Source organism: Chelonia mydas, chromosome 1, assembly GCF_015237465.2.
Source record: "Chelonia mydas isolate rCheMyd1 chromosome 1, rCheMyd1.pri.v2, whole genome shotgun sequence".
Classification (NCBI taxonomy): domain Eukaryota; kingdom Metazoa; phylum Chordata; order Testudines; family Cheloniidae; genus Chelonia; species Chelonia mydas.
In genome coordinates this window covers 5,331,870-5,355,487 of record NC_057849.1, presented here as the reverse complement: position 1 = coordinate 5,355,487, position 23,618 = coordinate 5,331,870, and the positions used below count along the sequence as shown (strand labels likewise).

Here is a 23,618-nt window from a genome sequence, read left to right as displayed (position 1 = left end):
AGCTGCCTTATTCATGTAGCTGGAGTTGCATAGAGTAGGTTGACACGATGAGAGTAGGTTGACGCCGCGGTAGTGTAGACATAGCTTAGAGTCATGGAAAGGCTAAGTATCAGGGTGTGTGGGGAGGGAGGCTGATGGGTGACAATAAAGAGGTCAAGTGATGGTCAGAGAGAGGTAACTCAGCAGTGGAAAGAGCAGTGCTTAGTGATGGAGTGATAAGACGTTGGTTGGGAGGAAATTCTCAGACTGCGAACTTCCATAATGCTTAGCTCAACCAAACTGGGACAGTGCACCCTTGGTTAATGAAGAGATATGCTTTCCTCCTCTCGTCACACAGTTCAAGTCAGTGGCCCCAGGTAATCACCTTCGGCAGGTGTATTTGCCTACTTTGTCATGAAGCTCTTTGGTTTTGACCCCATAAATGATAGGATTGAGCATGGGAGGGATGAGGAGATAGAGGTCAGCCAAAATGATGTGAACATAGGGAGGGATGCCTTGACCGAAGTGGTTTGTGAGAATGGAGAAGAGTCCAGGCATATAATATGTGAGCATCACAGAGATGTGGGTTGTGCAAGTGTTGAGGGCTTTCTGGTGGGCTTTGTTAGAGGAGATTCTGAGGACAGCCCTGATGATCAGACCATAGGACAGGGCAATGAACGTCAGGTCAAACCCATTGATTACAAACATTAGCACCCAGCCGTATATCCTGGTGACCGTGAGGTCCCCACACACCATCTTCTCCACCACTCGGTACTCACATTGCATGTGTGGGATAATGCGGTTGGCACAGAATGGCTGCTGACTCAGGAGCAGGGGTAGGGGCAGAATGAAGAGAACAGCTCTTATCAAACCTACAAGCCCTAGCTTAGCTATTTGTGTATTGCTGAGGATGGTGGCATATCTCAGAGGGTTACATATGGCAACATAGCGATCAAAGGCCATTATCACGAGGGTGGCTGAGTGCATAACAGAAACTGTGTGGAGGAAGAACATCTGGGTGAGGCAGCCAGCCACAGTAATGACTTTCAAATTGAACCAAAATATGCCCAGTGCCTTTGGCATGACGAAGGTAGGTGTGGCAATGTCTGTAAGTGCCAGTATGCAGAGCAGCAGGTACATCGGCTTCTGCAGAGTCTGCTCCTTACCTACAACAGACAGAAGCGTGAAATTTCCCAACAGGCTGAGAATGTAGAATGTAAAGAAAGGGATGGAAATCCAGATGTGGGCAGCCTCCAGGCCAGGGATGCCCGTTAGGATGAAAGTTGAAGCATCAGAGTTGGTGAAGTTAAAAGCTGCCATGAGGCGGTTGATGCATCGATATGACTCAGAAATGCTCAAGGTGCCTGTAAAGGGAGAAAAGCACAGCAAGGGGGTTACATGCTTTTTAAACAAATAATGTGGTAAATATGTTATAGTTATGAACATTCTCGGAGTCTTCTTGAGTGAGGAGTGAAGAACCACCAACGATGTCACTTCCTGCTTTCTATAACTTTAGCATAAGGCGGGAACCCTTTGTTTCAAAACTTGGTTTCCAGACTAGTTTGTGGGAAAATTACAGACTCCCCAAGATGGAGTCCAGAGTTATATGGCCTGGTCACATGGCCTTGTAGAGTCATAGCATCCATTACGTATAGTCTGTCTGAAGCATTCCCAGGGAGGCTCACCAGGTGGGAGATATGTTTCTCTTAAGGCCTATTGTTTCCGCTAATGTCTTGTTGCCCTGAATAGGCCCTTCCCAACCAGCTATCTAGACTGAAACCAAGTTCCCTAGTGGTTGTTACCCAGTTGTAACTACATTTGAAATGCAGAGAAGTAGTCAATATTCAGAGCTTTTAACAAAAGTCATAAATGCATACAAAAAGAATAATCATATTCAGAAAGTCATAACTTTTCCAATGAAATCTTACATAACCCATCTTGCAATGGGGTACATTGTCACAAAAATATCAATGGTTATTTCTACCAATGAAATGCCTGAAGTTACATAACAACAACTACTGGAAACAAAAATGAGTAAAGTTTGTGACACCCAGATTGTAGTTCTATGGCTTGCCAGGGCAAAGAGACCCTGAAAATCCCCAAACGCACTCTGTCTCAAGAAAGGTCCCAAAGCTGGCCTTGGACGAACAATCACAAAGAAAAAAATAATTTCAACAGCACTGCCCACCTGTCCACCTACATGCTGCTCTGCGACCCTCTGATGTTCCCCTCTGGTGTTATTTAGACTGGTGATCTCTTAGGTCACCCCAAACCTTGACTCTGGGAGCCATCCTTCCTCTGCTCAGCTGTGAGAACCTCACTCCTGGGCTGTTCACACACAGTCTCTGGCATGTAAGCTACTCCTTGGCTTGTGCAACCGAATTACACTAGACAATATCTCCAGTCCCAGACACAACCCAAGAAACCTCCCTCTTGCAGGGTCCAGCTATGCCCGCAGGACACTGCAAGCTTAAATGAGTTTGTCAATTATACAAAGAAATTGAGATGCACCAGGCTTTTTATCCCAAGGGGAGTCTCTGTCATGCTTCAAACCAAACACACTGCTTCAGGTAGAATAAACAACAAATGTATTTACTACAAAGACAGATTTTAAGTGATATTAAGTGATAGGCAAAATGTCAGAGTGGTTACCAAAAGAAAAGAAAACGTAAGCACACTGTCATAAATATAAAGGGAAGGGTAACCACCTTTCTGTATACAGAACTATAAAATCTCTCCTGGTCAGAGGCAAAACCCCTTCACCTGTAAAGGGTTAAGAAGCTAAGATAACCTCGCTGGCACCTGACCAAAATGATCAATGAGGAGACAAGATACTTTCAAAGCTGGAGTGGTGGGTGCAGGAACAAAGGGTCTGTCTGTCTGTCTCTGTGATGCTTTTGCTAGGAACAGAACAGGAATGGATTATTAGAACTTGTTAGTAAGTAATCTAGCTCGAAATGCGTTAGATTTCCTTTTCTTTAAATGGCTGGTAAATAAGCTGTGCTGAATGGAATGGATATTCCTGTTTTTGTGTCTTTTTGTAACTTAAGGTTTTGCCTGGCAGGATTCTCTATGTTTTGAATCTGATTACCCTGTAAGGTATTTACCATCCTGATTTTACATTGGTGATTCTTTTACTTTTTCTTTAATTAAAATTCTTCTTTTAAGATCCTGATTGCTTTTTCATTGTTCTTAAGATGCAAGCGTTTGGGTCTGTGTTCACCTATGCAAATTGGTGAGGATTTTTATCAAGCCTTCCCCAGGAAATGGGGTGTAGGGCTTGGGGGGATATTTTGGAGGGTAGACATCTCCAAGTGGGCTCTTTCCCTGTTGTTTGATTAACACGCTTGGTGGTGGCAGCATAGGGTTCAAGGACAAGGCAAAGTTTGTATGTTGAGGAAGCTTTTAACCTAAGCTGGTAGGAATAAGCTTAGGGGGTCCTTCATGCAGGTCCCCACATCTGTACCCTAGAGTTCAGAGTGGGGAAGGAATATTGACATGGTGGCAGAGCGGTGGGATCATTTTAAGATTTTTTTTTGAGATGCTTTTGAGTTTTTTTTTTTCATCATTTTGAAGCAGAAGCACAGTAGGATTTTAAAAGGACATTTTTTCCCCCTTTGGGCTGCTTGGAAACAGGTTTTAAGCTGAAAGCAATTAGAGTTTTCCTGTCTCTGCCTGGGGGCCAGAGCAGCAAGCGTAACCAAGGTATTTGTCTTTTTTGAGCAGGAGTTTTCTCTACCTCAATGCAGGGTAATTAACCTCCTGCAAGGAAATTCACAAGTTTTTCACAGACCTGAAGAGGTTTTTTGTTGTTGTTTGTTTTTTTAAGCTAAGAGCAACTAGGCGTTTTTTCTGTCTATTTGCCTGGAGACAAAGGATTTTTTCTGTAGGCTGAGAATAGGCTTTTTCTGTAGGCTGAGGGTGTTCTTGAGGAAATAGAAAAATGCATCCTAGATGGGAAGACCAAAACTGTAATCGAGGCGGGGGAGATTGGAGCCAAATGGGTGGAGGTGGCAGAAATGAAAAAAAACTGTTCGTAGTTGGAGCGGATACCAGAAGGGACAACCTCAGACCACACCCTACTACTGGGGGCAGCCCAAGGCCCCAACTACACACCAAGGAACACTCCAGACACCTTATTGTCCCGCCACAACATTCTCCCGCAACCCACCTCACCCCAGTGACCCATCAGCTGGACGATGTTTTAAATGTAACGAGCCGGGGCATGTAAAGGCCAACTGAACCAAGAACCCCAACAGATTACAGTCCATTGCACCGGAATCACACCAGAGGTCCTCAGGCCCAGATGCCTCCCAGATACCCTTGGAGCAGAGGGAACCTGTGAGTGTGGGCAGGAAGAAGTTCACCATGTGAAGGGACACTGGAGCGCAAGTGTCAGCTATCCATGCTTCCTTAGTGGACCCCAATGTAATTGACCCAGAGATCCAAGTAAGAGTTCAAACCTTCAAGTCCAACTCTTTCCATTTGCTGACAGCCAAGTTGCCTGTCCAGTACAAGGGCTGGTCAGGAACGTGGACTTTTGCAGTCTATGATGATTATCCCATCCCCATGCTGTTGCCAATCAAGTGTTGGGGACACTTCAGAGTTCAGAGTAGGGAAGGAACCTTGACACACGCAGTCTCAACTCTCAACTCTATTAGACTGGGCAACATCTGGATTAAGCATTTTTCTCACCCCACTGTATATTGCAGTCCTTAATATACAAGTTTCTTCTTTAAACCCTCAGTCCATGTGGTTTGGGGGGCACAAGTCCAGGCATGTCTGGGGGGCATTGCTGAGTCTCTCCAATTAATGTTGCCCAATTCTGTGAGGCGTGAGTCATTGCATTGGAGCTTCCTTGCTGGACAATGGCTGTTGATGGGTTGTTTGACACCCTGCCCCTCTATTGGTCACTTTCCTTGCTGTTGCCTCTGGGGAGCTAATATCTGGCTGATTCCCCAACTTACAGCATGTTTTAGTGACCGCCATACAACACCATTCTCATAACTCTATATACATTAATGATGCACATGTATGGACAGAGACATGACTTTCAGCAGATAATAACCTTTCCCCTGAGACATTACAAGGCATGCTTCATATGTAAAATCACGTTTATATGAAAATGAGGTCTATGGCGGTTACAGTACGTTCCCCGATGATAGAGAATGTGTCACCTCACCTCTTAGTTTGCTGAAAGAGGTTAGTCACCGACTACCTCAATGGCAGTGTGTGTTATAGTTCTCTTGGTACCCAGCCATCAAGGCCATGAGGTGGCATGCCTCCGTTTCCCTATTGGGACACTGCAAACCAGGTTTCTCTGCTGTGATCTGATTTAATTCTGTTTACAGTTATTATCTATGAACTAGACTAACCATAAGGTTGAACATCAGTAATAAAATTCTTATCCCAAAACTTTACATTAATACCATTTTTTTTAAATCACAGATGGGTGTTTACAAGTATCTTTACGCTACCACGCCCTCTGTTCAGATACTGTAATTTGAGGTTAGTTTGTTCATTACCCATGGTGTCCTTTGACTCTCTCCCAAGAAATCAGTCAATGGCTTGTCTTTCCTTCCAGTGTTCCCTTATGTGTGGGCTCTGAATTTAATCATGTTTCTGGAATTTTGGTGCCTCAGGGTTTGGCGAGTTTTTCAGGGGGATCCTGCACATTGGCTGGCCCTTTGCCCCCTTTCCCTAGAGGACGGTGATCTGAGTTCTGTGGGCTAGGTGTGTTTACCCTTTGATCAGACGCACCGTTTTCCCAACAGCTTTCCCACGACTGCTTTCAGTGTCTCACCAGCCTGTGGGAAGACACCTCCTTCTCTGTCAGTTGGGCCATTTGTATTCTCACAAACTATCACCTCGAAACTTCCTGGTCTCAATTCCTCTGTTATCACAGGTGTTGGAGCTACATCTAGATGTAAAGAGACATAGATAGTTTCCAAAAAAAGTATCAGAAATAGCGTCCTGAAAAACTGAGACCTGGATTGTGGTACCCTCTGCCACCCCCTTCTCTGTCCCTGTGAAGTCAGCTGTCTGACTGTTCCCATCCAGTTCGTCAGTTACACAGTTCCCTCTCAAAACCTGGGTCACCAGTTGTCAGGGTTCCCTCCCCACTCTGAGCTCTGGGGTAGAGATGTGGGACCCTCATGAAACACCCCCTAAGCTTGTTTCTACCAGTATAGGTAAAAAATTCCCAAGGCACAAATTGTTTCCTTGTCCTTGGACAGTATTGCTGCCAATACCAAGTGATTTAGACACAAATCGAGGAAAAGGGCCACTTGGAGTCCTTGTTTCCCCAAAATATTATCCAGAAACCCCTTCACCCCCTTTCCTGGGAGACTTGAGAATAATATACTAACCAATTGTTTACAAAGTGAGCACAGAGCAAACCCCTGGCTTTTTAGGACCCTGAAAATCAATCAGGTTCTTAAAAGAAGAACTTTATTATTATTTTGTTTAAAAAAGTAAAAGAATCACAGCTAGAAAATCAGGATGGAAGGTAACTTTACAGAGTATAGTAAAAAAAAAAAAAAAACACAGAGGATTCCCGTCTGGGCTCAGCTTCAAAGTTACAAAAAAACAGGAATAAAACGCCCTCTTAGCATATGGAAAATTCACAAGCTACAACAAAAGATAATCTAATGCATTTCCTTGTCTTGACTTACAATTTCTGTAATTTTAGATGTATCATTTCAGGTATCTTTTCAGGAGATGGTTTACCAGCTTTGTCTTTCTCTCTGTGTGTGTCCAGAGAGGGATCACACAAAGAGAGCACAAACAAAAACGCTTCCCCCCCACCCCAGATTAGAAAGTAACTTCTTTCCTTATTGGTCCATTTGGCCAGGTGCCAACCAGGTTATTGCAGGTTCTTAACCCCTTACAGGTAAAGGGATTCTGTACCTCTGGACAGGAGGGATTTTATCTTACCATATACATCAAGGTTGTTACCCTTCCCTTTATATTTGTGACACAGGCTGAGTACTTGGGTTCACAGATGCTGATGCAGCCTTCCTTCCAGTGTCCTCAGCATCATACCCCAAGTGACTAGTGGGGAGACATTCCTGTACCCCCACTATTCCTTCCCCAGTTTCCTCCTCTGGGCCCCTCCTAAGACACACTTCTCTGTGCTCCTTGGAAGCATTCTTTATTTTGTTCAGCTGCAAAACTCTGCCAGCTAACAACTGGGACAGTTTCCTTACTCACTGACAGCACCTCCTCTGCCTCTGCGCCTGAGGGCATGTTGCCTAGTTTCAGCCCCTCCCATACTTGGAAGCACCCTGCTTCCCTGTCTTACAGAGTGACAGGAATCCTCACTCACCTCAGTGGTTTCTGAGATTCCCTGCCCCTTCTCTGGGCTCTCCTCTGGGACGCATTTCTCTATGCTCCCGAGAGTTTCTCTCTGGTTCAGCTATGACCTGCTGGAAGCTAACAACCTGGACAGATCTCTCCCTGGCATTTATTACACCCCATCCCTTCCTGATGTGATGTTGCCTCAAGCTTGAGTGCTGGAGTTGGTCTCAACCACCCTCCCACCTGGAAACATGTGGCTTTCACCTACTGAAGAAGAATCAAGGAGACTCTCTCCCATTCTCTCCGCAGTTCCTGAGACCTTATCCTTTGCCTCAGGGGTCCCCGCATAAAACTCCCTCCTGCGGCAGGCAAATACTTTAAGCTGATCTACAAAGAAAGAACATGACCAAGGAGCAGGTCGACTAGGAGTTGTTCCTTTACTTCACAGTCAAAACTTTCCAAACCTTCCCACAACACATGGATTTTATTTAGTTGTATGAGGAATCTGCTTCCACCCACCCCCACAATCTCTGCCATTTGGCCAGGTCACATACTGGCCTTTGGGACCACACTCTGCTTCATCAGAGAGATCCGGGCCCCTGTATCCCTCTGCCCCAAGTACTCCCTGCCATCCATTTGGGGAGCCTTGACCTGCTCCATATCTGGCTCTGCAGAGGCCAATCTCACAAAACCAATATGATAGGTTTTGATTGCTTGGGGAGTTTCTCTGGTGAGGACAGGAGAACTAACATCAGCTATTGGTTACCTGCTTCCTCCTAGCATAGGGCATTTATTCCTCAGGTGATCAGTGGAATTACACTGATCGCACCATTTGAGCTCTTCTGCTTTTACAGGAAATTTGGGATGAGGGTTAGAGGAATGTTTTTGGATAAGAGAATGTTTAGACTCCCATCTCCCTACTGTCAGCTAAAAAAGCCATCTCATCCACTGACTCTATCTTTGTCCACACACGCCACAGTCTATCTTTCTCCCATAGACACTGCTTTACTTCAGCCTTACAGATGCTGAGGAAATGCTCTTCAGCAACAAGTCCAAGCATTCCTTCAAAACTTGCCACATATTTACCCCTCACCCATTTTCCCAACAAATCTATGATCTTGTTTACATATTCCCCATTACTCGTCCCAATATCCCTCTTAAGATTCCTGAATTTAACTCTATATGTTTCAGGGGTAATCTGAAAACTTCGCAAAACAGTATCTTTAAATTTACAGTAGTCTCTAAAGCATCTTCGCTAGGCGTTCCATTGAACACATTTGGAGCTTTGCCAGTGAATTTTGCAATGCATCCGATGAAGTGAGCTGTAGCTCACGAAAGCTTATGCTCAAATAAATTGGTTAGTCTTTAAGGTGCCACAAGTACTCCTTTTCTTTTTGCAATCACGGTAGGAGCTTTCTTACCATCAGGGATTTCATGTATCACACACAGCCTGTCGAAGGCAGTGAGATATTCAGCAATATCGTTTTCCTCACTGTCTGCAGGACATGAGTGTTCCCATTTGTGGATTTTTGGAGTGATGGGAGTCACTTGGCTCAGGGGCCTCTGGTTCTGCTTCTCTATCAAGTCCAGTTGGTGTTTTCACTCTCCCTCTTTCTTTCTTCCTGCCCTGTTTCTCTCTCTGTCTCTCTTTTGCTCTTTTTCTTCCATAGCCCTGCTGTGTGCAGCCTCCTCCCTGGCTGCTTCTTCCTCCATATCCCTTTGGTGTGCAGCCTCCTCTTCTTTGAGCCTCATTTGAAACTCGCGGTGGTTTCCCTTCTCTGCTGCTTCCAGTTTTGCCAGCTCTAGTTTTGTAGACTCCCTCACTGGTAGTCATTTTTCTGCTTTCTTGTGCTTATTTCCCTCACCCAAAATAAACAAACAGAAAATATCGTAAGTGTGAAGTCCTCCTGACTGTTCTTAGCCACTGCACTTAAGACTCACTTAAAATCACAAATATCAGTGCTTAAAGTGTGAACTTCACTTGGAGTAACAAGCTGCACGTATTTCAGGTTTCGGAGTAGCAGCTATGTTTGTCTGTATCCGCAAAAAGAACAGGAGTATTTGTGGCACCTTAGAGACTAACACATTTATTTGAGCATAAACTTTTCTGGGCTACAGCCCACTTCAGCAGATGCACAGAATGGCACGTATAGTAAGAAGATACATATATACATACAGAGAACATGAGTCAACAGTGTGCCCTTGTTGCAAAGAAGGCCAAAGGAATTTTGGGATGTATAAGTAGGGGCATTGCCAGCAGATCGAGGGACGTGATCATTCCTCTCTATTCGACATTGGAGAGGCCTCATCTGGAGTACTGTGTCCAGTTTTGGGCCCCACACTACAAGAAGGATGTGGAAAAATTGGAAAGAGTCCAGCGGAGGGCAAGAAAAATGATTAGGGGACTGGAAGACATGAGTTATGAGGAGAGGCTGAGGGAACTGGGATTGTTTAGTCTGTGGAAAAGAAGAATGAGGGGAGATTTGATAGCTGCTTTCAACCACCTGAAAGGGGGTTCCAAAGAGTATGGATTTAGACTGTTCACAGTGGTAGTGGATGACAGAACGAGGAGTAATGGTCTCAAGTTGCAGTGGGGGAGGTTTAGGTTGGATATTAGGAAAAACTTTTTCACTAGGAGTGTGGTGAAACACTGGAATGCGTTACCTAGGGAGGTGGTGGAATCTCCTTCCTTAGATATTTTTAAGGTCAGGCTTGACAAAGCCCTGGTTGGGATGATGTAGTTGCGGCTTGGTCCTGCTTTGAGCAGTGGGTTGGGCTAGGTGACCTCCTGAGGTCCCTTCCAACCCTGATATTCTAGGATTCTATGAAAAGCTGCACATATACCCTGTTCTCTGCACCACTGTGACGTTCCCCTCGTGTTATCTGGACCGTGTTATCTGCTAGGTCACTTTCCTTTCTCTTGCCTCTGGGGAGCTAATATCTGGCTGATTCCCCCAATTATAGCATGTTTTAGTGACCACCGTACAACACAATTCTCGTAACTTCATATGCATTAATGATCACCAATATGGATAGAGACATGACTTTCAGGAGATCATAACCTTTTCCCTGATACTTTACAAGGTATGCGCTATATGTAAGATCAGGTTTATATGAAAATGAGGAAAATGGGGGTTACAGTAGGGTCCCCCAAGGTATAGACTGTCACAGCACCCACAAATCCTTAGTGCTACTTGTCTGTCACTGTACATCCCCTGCCTGACTCCACAGCCCTCAGCAGTGCCCACTTCTCTCTGTACACCCCATGCCTGCTCCCACAGCCTCCAGCACTGCCAGCCTGCCTGTGTACACCCTGCTCCCTGCCCCGCAACCCCTGGTGCTGGTCACCTGTCCATGTAGGTCCACCACCTTCCATCCCTGCCACATAGGGATACCTCTCACCCAGGACCAAAACCAGGTGCCACACAACACAGTGACATCTCACAGAAATGAGACAAAGCTTTGATGTATTGCATCCAGTTACAAACCTATATGCACCTTCCTGAGGCTGCTTTTCCATGCTGGCGATTGCTGACATTGCCACGAAACTGTAGTGAGTTTTCGCACAGATGAAGGATGGTCTGGATGGGTGATGGTGCCAGAGAAAATCTGCTACAGTGCGGTCCACTTTACATTCCAGGCTGAGACACCTCCCGGACGCAGGAGGCCTCATGACGCCTTTTTGGGCTGTGCATTGGGGAGGACGTCCATTCCCCATTTTGCATAATTTCAGGACTCTGAGTCACTCTGATCTGGATACTGCATGTCACAGAATATCAGGGTTGGAAGGGACCTCAGGAGGTCATCTAGTCCACAGTGTCCCGGTGTCCCACCCCCAGCCCCCCACACACTGTGTGTTTCTAGACCTCCCCCGGTGACATTTGCAACACCACCTCTAAGCCAGAAACATGCTTTTAATTTTACTGACTTTTGTGTTTCTCATCCTCTCCAGAAACAGAGATGCGGGGGCTCAGAGAGAGCAGACCCCTCTCCCCCCTTAAAAAAAAATGTTATCCTAATTGTTTTGAAAGTTTAAGCCTGTGAGTTTGAGATATCAGCAACTTTCCTGTAAGTTCTTCTTTGGTCCTAAGAAGCTCACCCATCCTTAGAGGCCACAGGAGAACTCCACATGAAATCACTGGAGACTCAGTGCCGATTTAAATCAGGACATTTATTTAAGTCGCTACATGTGGGTTACGGGGAACTCCTGGATCTGTTGGGAATTTGGCCTTTGTTCTCAAAGGGGACCAGATTCACCCTGAGTGTTTACCTTTTGGCTCCCGGCTGTATAAATCACGACTTTGGGTCCTGCTGCAGAGAGTGCGATTCTGTTAGGGTGCTGAAAGAGTCTGAGGGGAAACCCTCAATTCATGGGGTGTTCTGAGACCGGGAATGAAAGTTGGGAATTTCAAAACACAGGGGTCCTGATTTTGCTCTCAGAGAGGCCAGTGTCAATCTGGAGTGACCCAGTGAAGAAGGAATGTGAGAGCAGAATATAGCCAGTGTGTCGCCCATTCTTTTTGTGAACCCCCTGGTTCACAGATACCCACCGCAGAGGCTTTGGCTGCATTTCCTAACAGGGCAGTGACGTTGCTGAATTGGAAAACTTGAGCGAACCAGAGGAAAAACCACACAGCACAAAAAAAGGAAGTTACTGAGACAGATAGAAGGACACAGTAAGAGACAAGGAACTAAATTTAAAACACAATATTTGTCTAAACTCTTTCCAATACATTTCTAGTTCCAATTTTACCAGGTAAATCTCTTGGTGTTTCTGAGTATTAAACAATTCACGTCACCCTGGTGGCCCTGGATCCCTTCCTGAGCCCTCAGCACTAACCTTAATGCAGAAACAGGCAAGTGACCGCAATCCCACTCAGCAGAGAAAGGAAATCTCCTTACGGCTACTGCAAGGCAGAGGCTTGAGAATCAGTGTGTGAATGTCACATGGCTGACACTTCACATGCTGCACAGCGACCTTTATGATCTCCCTGAACACTCCCCATGAACTGTCCAGTTGGCCAGGACTCGCGTAGAATTCCCTGGACTCTGTGAGAAGCGGGAAAAGCAGAAAATAGACCCTAGAGAACTTCAGCCTGATTTTCCCCCCGGGAATGAAGAAATGATTTGCCAATAACAGGGGCTCAGATTTACAGAGCAAAATGCAGTTTGCAAACTGTTCAGTGGAGCAAATCATGATAGATTTCTTTTCTGTGTGTAGTGCAAGGCCATCTGCACTCTGTGGGAACGCTGCCACAAGATTGGTGGCCAAAAACACATTTCACTTGATGGTAGCATTGTACCGCTGCCCATGCAGTTGTAATAGCCATTCCATTTGCCTCTGAAAAATCAGTGCCACCCTGCAGAGGCCAAATTACATGATCCTGAATTGATGGAAGCTGAAATGCGAGTAAAAGGCTTTCTTCTCCCAGGATTCTGTCATCAATGGTATTTGCCAGTGGCCCTTGGGAGGTGTTAACTTGTTTTATGTCTGACAGCTGCCAACTGTTTTAATGGTTAATCTACTCTCTGCATCAGGGAGGCATCACATTTCACTTCTTTGTTGACCTTTCACAGATTGGTGCAGAAATGGGTTATGATATCTTGGGTCAGAGCTAGTCCAACAGGACTTCTCCACTGACTGTGTGATTCCTTCCTCTCTTCCCATGCTAAAATGACCCGGAATTCATCTCACATGATATCCCACATTTTACGAGAAAACAGGCATGGAATTTGCCTCATCTATTGCCCTGGGGCTATTTGAGTGTGATGTATTTTCATAGACTCATAGAATATCAGGGTTAGTAGGGACCTCAGGAGGTCATCTAGTGTAACCCCGTGCTCAAAGGTAGGTCGGTAGGTGTGCTCTGCTTGGGTGAGAACATGGTGGTACAGGAATCAAATAACTGCTACGTCTAGATCTCATGTTACGGCTACTGTCCCTACCCCCATACTTGTGTCATAGGTGCCTTGCAGACAAATTTGCGGTCCAGAGGGTGTAAGAAGGACGGGTTGTCACCCCTGGGGTGCAGTCTGGGAGCCATGAGAACTGCTGCACCCCTCTAACCACCCAACTGGGCTGGCCCTGTTTCACACTGCTTTGCTGGTGATTCAGCCTCTCCAGGCCCTGTGATCACCAACACTAGGGCAGATGGTGCCACACAATGAAACAGAGCTACCTGAGAGTTTAGCTAACCTCCTAAGTATAGACAGCAGACCCCAGCCGATTTCTCAGCTCCCAAGGCTCATACCCCACCCGCCCACCCCCCCAGAGTATAAGCCCAATGGAAATGGCCCACCTTGATTATCACTACAAAAGGTTTTCTCCCCCACTCATCTCACTCTCCTGCTGGTAATAGCTCATCTTAATTGATCACTCTCCTTACAGTGTGTATAATAACACCCATTTTTTCATGTTCTGTGTGTATATAAAACTCCTCACTGTATTTTCCACTGAATGCATCCGATGAAGTGAGCTGTAGCTCTCGAAAGCTTATGCTCAAATAAATTGGTTAGTCTCTAAGGTGCCACAAGTCCTCCTTTCCCCCCCCAAAAAAATTATACTGTCTTACACTGCATAGGGATCTGTACAATGTACGTGTGATATTCCCCTCTGGTGTTATCTGGACTGGTGATCTGCTAGGCCTCTCCAATCCTTGACTCTGGGAGCCAGCCTTACCCTGCTCTGCTGTAAGAACCCTCACTCCTTGGATGTTCACACCCAGCCTCTGACATGTAAGCTGCTCCCAGCTCTCTGCATGTGAATGACTCTACCCAATATCTCCGGTCCTGTCTTCTGATAGGGGCCAATATCATGTGCTTCAGAGGGAAAGAATGGAACAGGGCTATTACCTATGAATCCATTTCCTGTCATCCAGTGCCATCATCTGGCACTCAGGGGCTAGGGACACCCAGAACATGGGGGTGCATCCTGGAACATCTTGGATAACAGCCATTGATGGACATAGCCTGCATAAATTTAGCTAGTTCTCTTTGAACCCTGTTATATATTTGGCCTTCACAAAATCCCCTGCCAATGAGTTCCACAGGTTGTCTGTGTGTTGTGTATACTACTTCCTTTTCTTTGTTTTCAACCTGTTGGCTATTATTTCTTGGTTGACCCCAGTTCTTTTCTTATGTGAAGGAGGAAACAAGACTTCCATATTCTCTTTCTCCACACCATTCATGGTTTCAGATGTCACTATCATACCCCCTCTTAGTTGTCTCATTTCCAAGCTGAAATGTCCCAATCTTTTTAGTTTCTCCTCAGATGGAAGATGTTCTAGACCCCGAATCATTTTTGTTCCCTTTTTCTGTACCTTTTCCTTTTCTAATATGTCTTTTTTGAAATGAGGCGACCAGAACTGCACAAAGTATTCATGGTGTTGTATTTATGAAGTGGCATTATTATATTTTCTGTCTTTTTTCCTGTCCCTTTCCTAATGGTCCCTGACATTCTGTTAGTTTTCTGAAAAAGTCAGCAGTCAAAAAAGCTATCTACGATGACCCCAAGATCTCTTTCTTGAGAAATAACAGCTAATTTACTCCCCATGATTTGGTATGTAGAGTTAGGATTATATTTTCAAATAGCTTTACGGCTATCAGTTGAGTCTTTTAAAAGCCTAGGAGAGCCTTATAAACTCACTGGGACACAGCAAGCCATATTACTCATGTGGCAGCATTTCCAAACATAGTGCAGATAGCAGTACATTACACACAGGAAAAAAAAAGCCATTGTCAATTGTTAGGCTGCACAGGCTGAAAGACTCAGTATGCACTGATAATTGGAGCCCCTGGTATCAGCAAATCATTTCTTTACTCCCGGGGCAGGCTCGCAACCTGAAGTTCTCCACAGTCTATTTTCTGCTCTTCCCACTACTCACAGAGCCAAGGGAATTGACTGTGAATCCTGGCCAACCTGAGAGTCTGCAGGGACTGTACAGGGGAATCATAAAGATTGGTGTCCAGCCCCCCAGTGCAAGACATGTCAGATTTATACACTGATTCTCAGGGCTCTGTCTTCCTGCCGCAGTAAGGGGATTTCCTCTCTCTGCTGAGCGGGATTGTGGTGAGTTGCCTCTTTCTCCATTAAAGTTAGTGCTGAGGGCTCAGGAAGGGTTCCTGGGTTCAAATCAGGAACCAACAGGGCAGGAATTCACCAACGCCACAACTTGAACGCTTTAGTAACACCAAGGGATTTACCGTCCGGGTCTGCTGTGATCTCCAAATTGCTCCAGCTCTCAGGAAGGTTTTAAGTCCCGGGCTCCTTGGGTGGTGGGGTGCTTCGTTCAGGGACCTCTGCTCCTGGTGCCCTCTCTGCCAGTCCAAACCGGCTTTCCATGCTGTCTTCAGCTTTCTCAAAACACCCTGGCTCCAGGGACGCAAAGCTTGCCATCTCGCCCCCTTGCCGTCTCGCCCTCTTGCTGTCTCACCGGTGTTTTCAATCTCTGCAGTCCTAGACCTTGTTTTCTTCTTTGCTGGCATCTCTTGCCTCGCTTGTGGTGGACTGGCTCTGCGGGTCTGTTCATTTGAATCTCCCTTTCTCATTGCAGATCGGTGGATTCCAGGCCTCCCTCTTTCTTGGCAGGCAGCTGAGAGTCAGATGTGTGCCGTGGCCTTGAGCTGGCTGGAGTCAGCGTCTTATCTTCGGGCCTAGCAGGAGCATGGAGTTAACCCATTCTCTGCTCTCTTCCATCTTCCCCCTTTGGCCTCTTGCAGCCTGCAAAATAATCTTTCAGTCTTCACTCACACCTTTGACCCTGCCCAAAATGTTTTGTGATGCTTGCAACAGCATTAGCAACATGAGGTGCCGATCTGCCCAACCCCTGAGGTTGTGACATCACTACATGCAGCCACCAAAATTTGCCTTAGGGTGAGCAGACACCCCTCATGCTCCCTTACCCCAGATGGAGACCTGGGGACATTCGCAGGGAGGTGGTAGGAAGTGGCCCAAGGAGGGTCACCTTACATAGGTGGCGAGTATAATAGGCCAGGGGAATCTAAACTTACCCTGTGGCACAGCCACTGCCCCCTGCCTTTGAGAGCACGGACGTCTCGGCCGTGGTTGCCTCACCTGCGCTCCGCCCCTGGTGCCCCCTCCCTCTTCCCCACATGGATGCACCATGTTCAACCTCTTCCTCTTCCTGCTCTGCTCCTCTGCCAAGGCCCCCATTGTTTCTCACTGAATGCTTCTTCTCCTCCCCCAAGTGGTCCCTGTGATAAATGAAGGGATGGGGAGGGTAGCTCCCTTTTATGGACCCAGCCAGCAAGTTAGCTATAAAATCCCTCTTAGAGCTGTTCTCTACTTGCTTTACCTGTAAAGGGTTAAAAGAAGTAAGTGGACACCTGGCCTGAAGAGCCAATGGGAAGGCTAGTACTTTTTAAAATTGAAACAAGACTCCCCTTTTGTCTGTCTGTGGTTGTACTCTGGGAGTGAGGGGACAGGGCAGAACGATGATGTAAGAAGCTTGGGGACAGGTATGAAAAAATCATCAGGATTGTACCTAGAAGCCACTCAATTAAAACCCCAGATATGTAAGTAGATCAGGAAATGTCTAGAAAGACCTGATGAGGTTTATCCCTTTTATTTCTTTATGGCTTGTGGACTTGTCAAGGTTCCTCCCCAACTCTGAACGCGAGGGTACAGATGTGGGGACCTGCATGAAAACCTCCTAAGCTTATCTTTACCAGCTTAGGTCAAAAACTTCCCCAAGGTACAAAATATTCCACCCTTTGTCCTTGGATTGGCCGCTACCACCACCAAACAAATACTGGTTACTGGGGAAGAGCTGTTTGGAAATGTCTTTCCCCCCAAAATACTTCCCAAAACCTTGCACCCCACTTCCTGGACAAGGTTTGGTAAAAAGCCTCACCAATTTGCCTAGGTGACTACAGACCCAGACCCTTGGATCTTAAGAACAATGAACAATCCTCCCAACACTTGCACCCCCCCTCTTTCCTGGGAAATGTTGGATAAAAAACCTCACCAATTTGCATAGGTGACCACAGACCCAAACCCTTGGATCTGAGAACAATGAAAAAGCATTCAGTTTTCTTACAAGAAGACTTTTAATAGAAATAGGAGTCAATAGAAGTAAAGAAATCCCCTCTGTAAAATCAGGATAGTAGATACCTTACAGGGTAATTAGATTCAAAACATAGAGAATCCCTCTAGGCAAAACCTTAAGTTACATAAAAGATACACAGACAGAAATAGTCATTCTATTCAGCACAATTCTTTGCTCAGCCATTTAAAGAAATCATAATCTAATGCATACCTAGCTAGATTACTTACTAAAAGTTCTAAGACTCCATTCCTGGTCTATCCTCGGCAAAAGCAGCATATAGACAGACCCACAGACCCTTTGTTTCTCTCCCTCCTCCCAGCTTTTGAAAGTATCTTGTGTCCTCATTGGTCATTTTGGTAAGGTGCCAGCGAGGTTACCTTTGGCTTCTTAACGCTTTACAGGTGAGAGGAGTTTTCCTCTGGCCAGGAGGGATTTTAAAGGGGTTTACCCTTTCCTTTATATTTATGACAGGCCTCCTCTGTGCTAACCCCACGTGCTTTTGTTTTGCTTGTAACCTTAACCTGGACCTCGAGAAATTATCCTTGATGCTTAATCTTTGTAGCTACTCTTTTTAAATCTAGCAATAACCTAAGTTCCCATATATATTTTATTCCTTTTGGTTTTTTTTATTAAAAATTACCTTTTTTAAGAACAGAATTGGATTTTTGTGTCCTAAGAGGTTTGTGCACATGTTGTTTAATTACTGTTGGCAACAGTTGATTTCCTTTGTTTTCCTTCTCAGCTCGTCCCCAGAGGGGGGCGTGAAAGGACTTGAGGGTACCCCACCGGAAGGCCTTCCCAAGTGTGCCTTCCTGGGCTTTAAAAGGGGTTTTGCACTTGGGTGGGGACAGCATCTTCCCATCCAAGGTCAGAGAAAAGCTGTAACCTTGGGAGTTTAATACAAGCCTGGAATGACCAATATTGATTTTTAGAGTCCTCGCGGGCCCCCACCTTGTGCACTCGAAGTGCCAGAGTGGGGAATCTGCCTTGTCATGGTGGCAGAGTGGTGGGATCATTCTGAACCAGAACCACATACCTCGGGATTTTAAAAGGGCACATTTTTCCTTTTGGCAGCCCACAAACCCAGGGCGTTTTTTTCTTTGTTTCTCTTCTTTGCTGCCTGAGGGGGACCAGGCACACAAAGAGTTCAGCCTGCCAAACCAGGGAGTTCAACAAGCAATTTATTAATTTTTTTCTAGCTTCATGGGAGCAAAATAGCTAGGCTGGATTAGGGCAGCCCTGTGCATGAGGTTGCGGATGGGCACCAAAACCCTAGAGCAGCCAATCTTCCCAAAGTGGCATGCCACGGAGAAGACAGGCCTAGATCAAGCCCAGACATCCAGCTGTATGACAGAAATGCAGGGAGAGGATGGGGGAACAGAGTTTTCCCAGGAGGGAAGGGTCAACCCTCCCCAAACCGAGATCCCGGTGCCAGGATGGAGGGATGCCCGTAACTCGCATGGAGTACTAAATGAGGAATACAGGGATTTCTTCCTTGAGATGAAGTACTTGGAAGTGAAGGAGAAGTGCTTGCAGGTGTAATCAAAGCTCTTAGAGCTGGAAAAAGCTAAGCTGGGTCAACAAGGTCACCCTAATAGTCCTCTTCCAGGTACTGCACCCCATTCCCAGAAATTCCCCAAATACAAGGTAGGTGATGATACAGAGGCCTTCTTAGACAATTTTGAAAGGGCTTGCCTTGGGTAAAGCATCTCTACAGACCTGTATATGGTGAAGCTGAGGCCACCCTTAGCAGAGGTGGCAGCTGAAGTGCCTAAAGAACACATAAATGAGTACAAACTTTTTAAACAAAAGGCCAGAATTAGGATGGGGCTAACACCCGAGCATGCCGGTTGATGGTTCAGAGCCCTAAGGTGGAAACCAGACATGGCATTTTCCTGACACACCTACCACATTGTAAAAGCTTGGGATGCCTGGATGTCAGGAGCAAATGTTAAGTCTCTAGAAGATCTGTCTCTCCTAATACAAATGGAGCAGTTCTGAGAGGGTGTTTGTGAGGGAATAGAAAGGTACATCCTAGATGGGAAACCCAAAACTGTCATCAAGGCGGGGAAGATCGGAGTCAAATGGGTGGAAGTGGTGGAGAAGAAGAAAGCTAGTAGCAGTTGGTGGGGAAGCCAGAAGGGGCAACCCGAGCTGACATCCCACCATCGGGGTTAGCCCAAGGCCCCACCTCACAAGAAGGAGCCCTCCACACAGCCAGGGAGATCCCAGATGCCCTCTCGTCCCACCACCATATTCTCCAATGACCCACCTGGCCCCAGCCCACAGTCAGCTGGGTGATGCTTTAAATGTAATGAGCTGCGGTATGTGAAGGCCAACTGCTGCAAGAGCACCAGCCAACAGCAACTCATCACTCCAGGGTCCCACCGAGAGCCTTCAGGCCCAGATGCCTCACAAATACCCCCAGAGTGAAGGGAAACTGTGAGTGTGGGCGGAAGGAAGATTACTGCATGGAGAGACACTGGAGTACAGGTGTCAGCTATCCACCAATCCCTGGTAGACCCCAAATTCATCAACCCAGAGGTCCAAGTGATGGTGCAACCCTTTAAGGACAACTCTTTTAACTTGCCTACAGTGAAGTTGCCTGTCCAGTACAAAAGCTGGTCAGGAATATGGACTTTTGCAGGCTATGATGATTATCCCATTCCCATGCTGCTGGGAGAAGACTTAGCCAACCATGTGAAGCAAACAAAAAGGGTGGGGAAGGTCACCTGCAGCCAGGCTAAACTGGCCTTCTCACCTAACTCCATTCCTGAGCCTCCTCCAAGGACCCAGTCTGCATCTCCTGATACCACGGGCCTGGGGACCCAGGCAGAGGTGGTGGAACCAGATCCCAGACCAAAGTCTATGGCAGCAGTTGTAGATCCAGTTCCTGAGACCCAGTCAGAACCAGCCCAAGGATCAGAACTGCTGAATCAGTCAGCACCAGAATCCGTGCTTTCAACTCCAAAAGAGTCAGGGGAACCAGCACCAAAGGGTGCCACAGAACCTGCACCTGCAACAGCAGCTATGCCGGTGCAAGAAGCTCAACCGGAGTCTGAAATACAACCTAGTACACCAGCGGATAGCAGTTCACAATCGACGGAGACACCCCCATCACCTGCATCATTTCCGGTGTGACCAAGCCCAAGTCCACAACCCAGCGAGGAACTAACGTCTCCAGCATCAAGGGAGCAGTTGGAGGCAGAGCAGAAATTGGATGAATGCCTCAGGGGAGCTTGGATGGTGGGAGGCCCCCTCAGCCCACCACTCACTGAGCCTCTCCCCTCCTCCACCGCCCCGGGGGGCCCTTCATTCCCCATGGTGTTGGCTGTAGTCTGGACTCCCTCCTCTCCTCCACCCCCTCCTCCATGGCCCCACTACCCACATTCGCTAAGTCCCTCCTGTCCTCCATCGCCTTTCCCTATGCCCCCCGCACCTGTCTTTGGCTGAATCCTTCCTCTCCTCCACACCCCTTCTCACTGCTCACTGAATCTCTCCTCTCCTCCACTCTCCGTTCCCGAGGGCCCTTTCCCCACCGCCTGCTGAGTCCCTCCTCCCCGACAGACCAAACTCCCCTCTCCCGAGGCTCCTACCACGTGCCACTTGCCAGTAAAAAACAGAACCACATTTCAAAGTGGGCCCTGGCCTCCTGGCCCTCCGTGTTCCAGCCCCCTTAGCTGAGTTGCTCCAGTATCTCAAGGCATAACAGCAGGAGGAGTCACACAGCTGGGCCAGGTATAGGAGCCAGACATCAACCAAAGACCAGGGGCATGCAAATGCCTTAAGTGATTAAGTGGTGCAAAGACCAAAGAAGGAGAGAAAGTGAACTCGGGACACTAGAATCAGTGAAGTTGTGTCATGGTCTTTCTCATTTACATCAAAATATTACAGATACAGTTTTCTGTATTCCTTGCAGACAGTTTTCCAGTTTTTTGAGAGACCCTGTGTTCACTGAAAATGGAGTAAGAGACTGGAAAAAATATAGGAAAAATGTCAGAAACATATACAATCTGCTGTACACAAGCAGTGTTCTGAAAAGTGGCATTTTTTTTAAACAGTGAAAAGAAGTAGGCACCATAGTGGCACAGTTGTCAAATTCTCACAAGCTGGCATTACATGAAAACAGAGACAATGCTGCTAGAATCCTCAATGCTTTACCTGGCTAAGCAAGGAATTGCACTGCAGGGTCAAGAAGAGAGAGAAAACTTTGCAAAACATAGAAACTTTGTGGAATTATGCAATTTGATTTAGAGTATGATGAAGAATTTGGAAAAAAAAACAACAACAAAAGAACAACAAAAAAACCCTGAGTGATTATTTCAATCTCACAAGCCACTCAACTCAATACGAGCTTTTATGAGTTGCTGCTCATATTGTGGAAAGCACAATCATTCAGAAAGTTCAGGAATTGGGGTTTTGTTCTGTTCTTGTTGATGCAGCGCTCAGTTTTAAACAAGAAGAAGTGACAGTGTGTATGAGACAGAAAACCTAGAAATAAAGGAAAGACTTCTAGCATTTGTTGATTGCTCTGAGCGAGGGGATGCTGGCACCCTCTATCGCAACATTAAGCAGTTCTTACAAGCATCGAGGACTACAAACTTGCCGGTCGCAGCAGAGTGTTCTGAAGGGGTGGCTGTCGTGGCAGGTCATGTTTCAGAGTAGCAGCCGTGTTACTCTGTATTCGCAAAAAGAACAGGAGTACTTGTGGCACCTTAGAGACTAACCAATTTATTTGAGCATCAGCTTTTGTGAGCTACAGCTACATCCGATGAAGTGAGCTGTAGCTCACGAAAGCTCATGCTCCAATAAATGGGTTAGTCTCTAAGGTGCCACAAGTCCTCCTTTTCTTGTGGCAGGTCATGTAAGTGGAGTACAGCAAAAATGGTGCAAGATCACCCCACTGCTATATGTTCTCACTGCAGAGTTCATAAATTGAATCTGGTTTTAGTTGAAGCCTGCAAAGTAAACTGGAAAGCAACAGGATGTTTTTTACACTCTAGAGGGCTTGTTTACCATCTTTCCACAGCCTGGCATACACCATGCTTACTGAGAAAACACTTGGAGTGAAATGGAATTGTCTAGTTTATGTGACACAAGATGGGCATGCAGAAGGAAAAAGGCATCTGTTGTAAAAAACGCCACGAGAACGCTCCTCAGCAGTTTGTTGGGACTATCAGAACCACCCTACCGAAGATTTATTGCAGCATTCCTTTTGGTGAAGAATGGGCAGAAAACTGATTTTTGTGTGTTCTTAGTATGATTCACATAGCACGCAAAGTTCTACAGACACAAAAGACGATACTTTCTCAGGCTTGCAGTGTACATCAGGGAACTGTCAAATTGTTAGAAAGTATGTGAGCCAGCACTAAGTGGGATGCTTTTTTGGAGGAAGACCAGAAGTTCTGTGAGCATCATGGTGCCCCAGTTACCCCTGGCATGGAGGAAGAGTATGCTCACAAACAACCTGTGAAAAAAGCCAGCCTTCCTTGACTATTCAGAAGGGAAGGGTAACCACCTCTCTGTATACAGTGCTATAAAATCCCTCCTGGCCAGAGGCAAAATCATTTCACCTGTAAAGGGTTAAGAAGCTAATGTAACCTGTCTGGCACCTGACCGAAAATGACCAATGAGGGGACAAGATACTTTCAAATCTGGAGGGGGGAGGAAAGGCTTTTGTCTGTCTGTCTGTGTGATAGTTTTGCCAGGAACAGATCAAGGATGCAAGCCCTTCAAAGCCTGTAAAGTTAGTAAGTAATCTAGCTAGAAAATACGTTCAGTTTTCTTTGTTTTGGCTTGTAAATTCGCTGTGCTGGAGGAAATGTGTATTCCTATTTTTGTGTGTTTTTGTAACTTTAGGTTTTGCCTCGAGGGGTTCTCTATGTTTTGAATCTGACTGCCTGTAAGATTATCTTCCATTCTGATCTTACAGAGTTGTTCTCTGATCTTTTTTTTTCCTTCTTCTAATAAAGTTCTGATTTTTAAGTATCTGATTGGGTTTTAAAAATCCAAGGGGTTTGTGCTTGTTAGGGGCTTATTCCTTCACCTGCTTACTTCCCTGGTCCTTCTTGCTAAAGGTAACGTCTCTGGCACCTGGCCAAAAGGACCAATGAGGAGACAAGATACTTTCAAAAGCTGGGAGGAGGGAGAGAAACAAAGGGTCTGTGTGTCTGTCTATATGCTGCCTTTGCTGGGGATAGACCAGGAATGGAGTCTTAGAACTTTTAGTAAGTAATCTAGCTAGGTATGTGTTAGATTATGATTTCTTTAAAT

General features: G+C 46.1%; 1 protein-coding gene across 1 annotated transcript; it reads right to left on the bottom strand.

Moving 5' to 3' along the window:
* Positions 1-360: 360 nt before the first annotated feature.
* LOC102930479 (olfactory receptor 52E2) lies at positions 361-1,299 on the bottom strand. The gene has a single exon (XM_037889790.2). It carries the CDS (start codon positions 1,297-1,299, stop codon positions 361-363), a length of 939 nt encoding a protein of 312 aa, XP_037745718.2.
* Between the last annotated feature and the right edge of the window lie 22,319 nt (positions 1,300-23,618).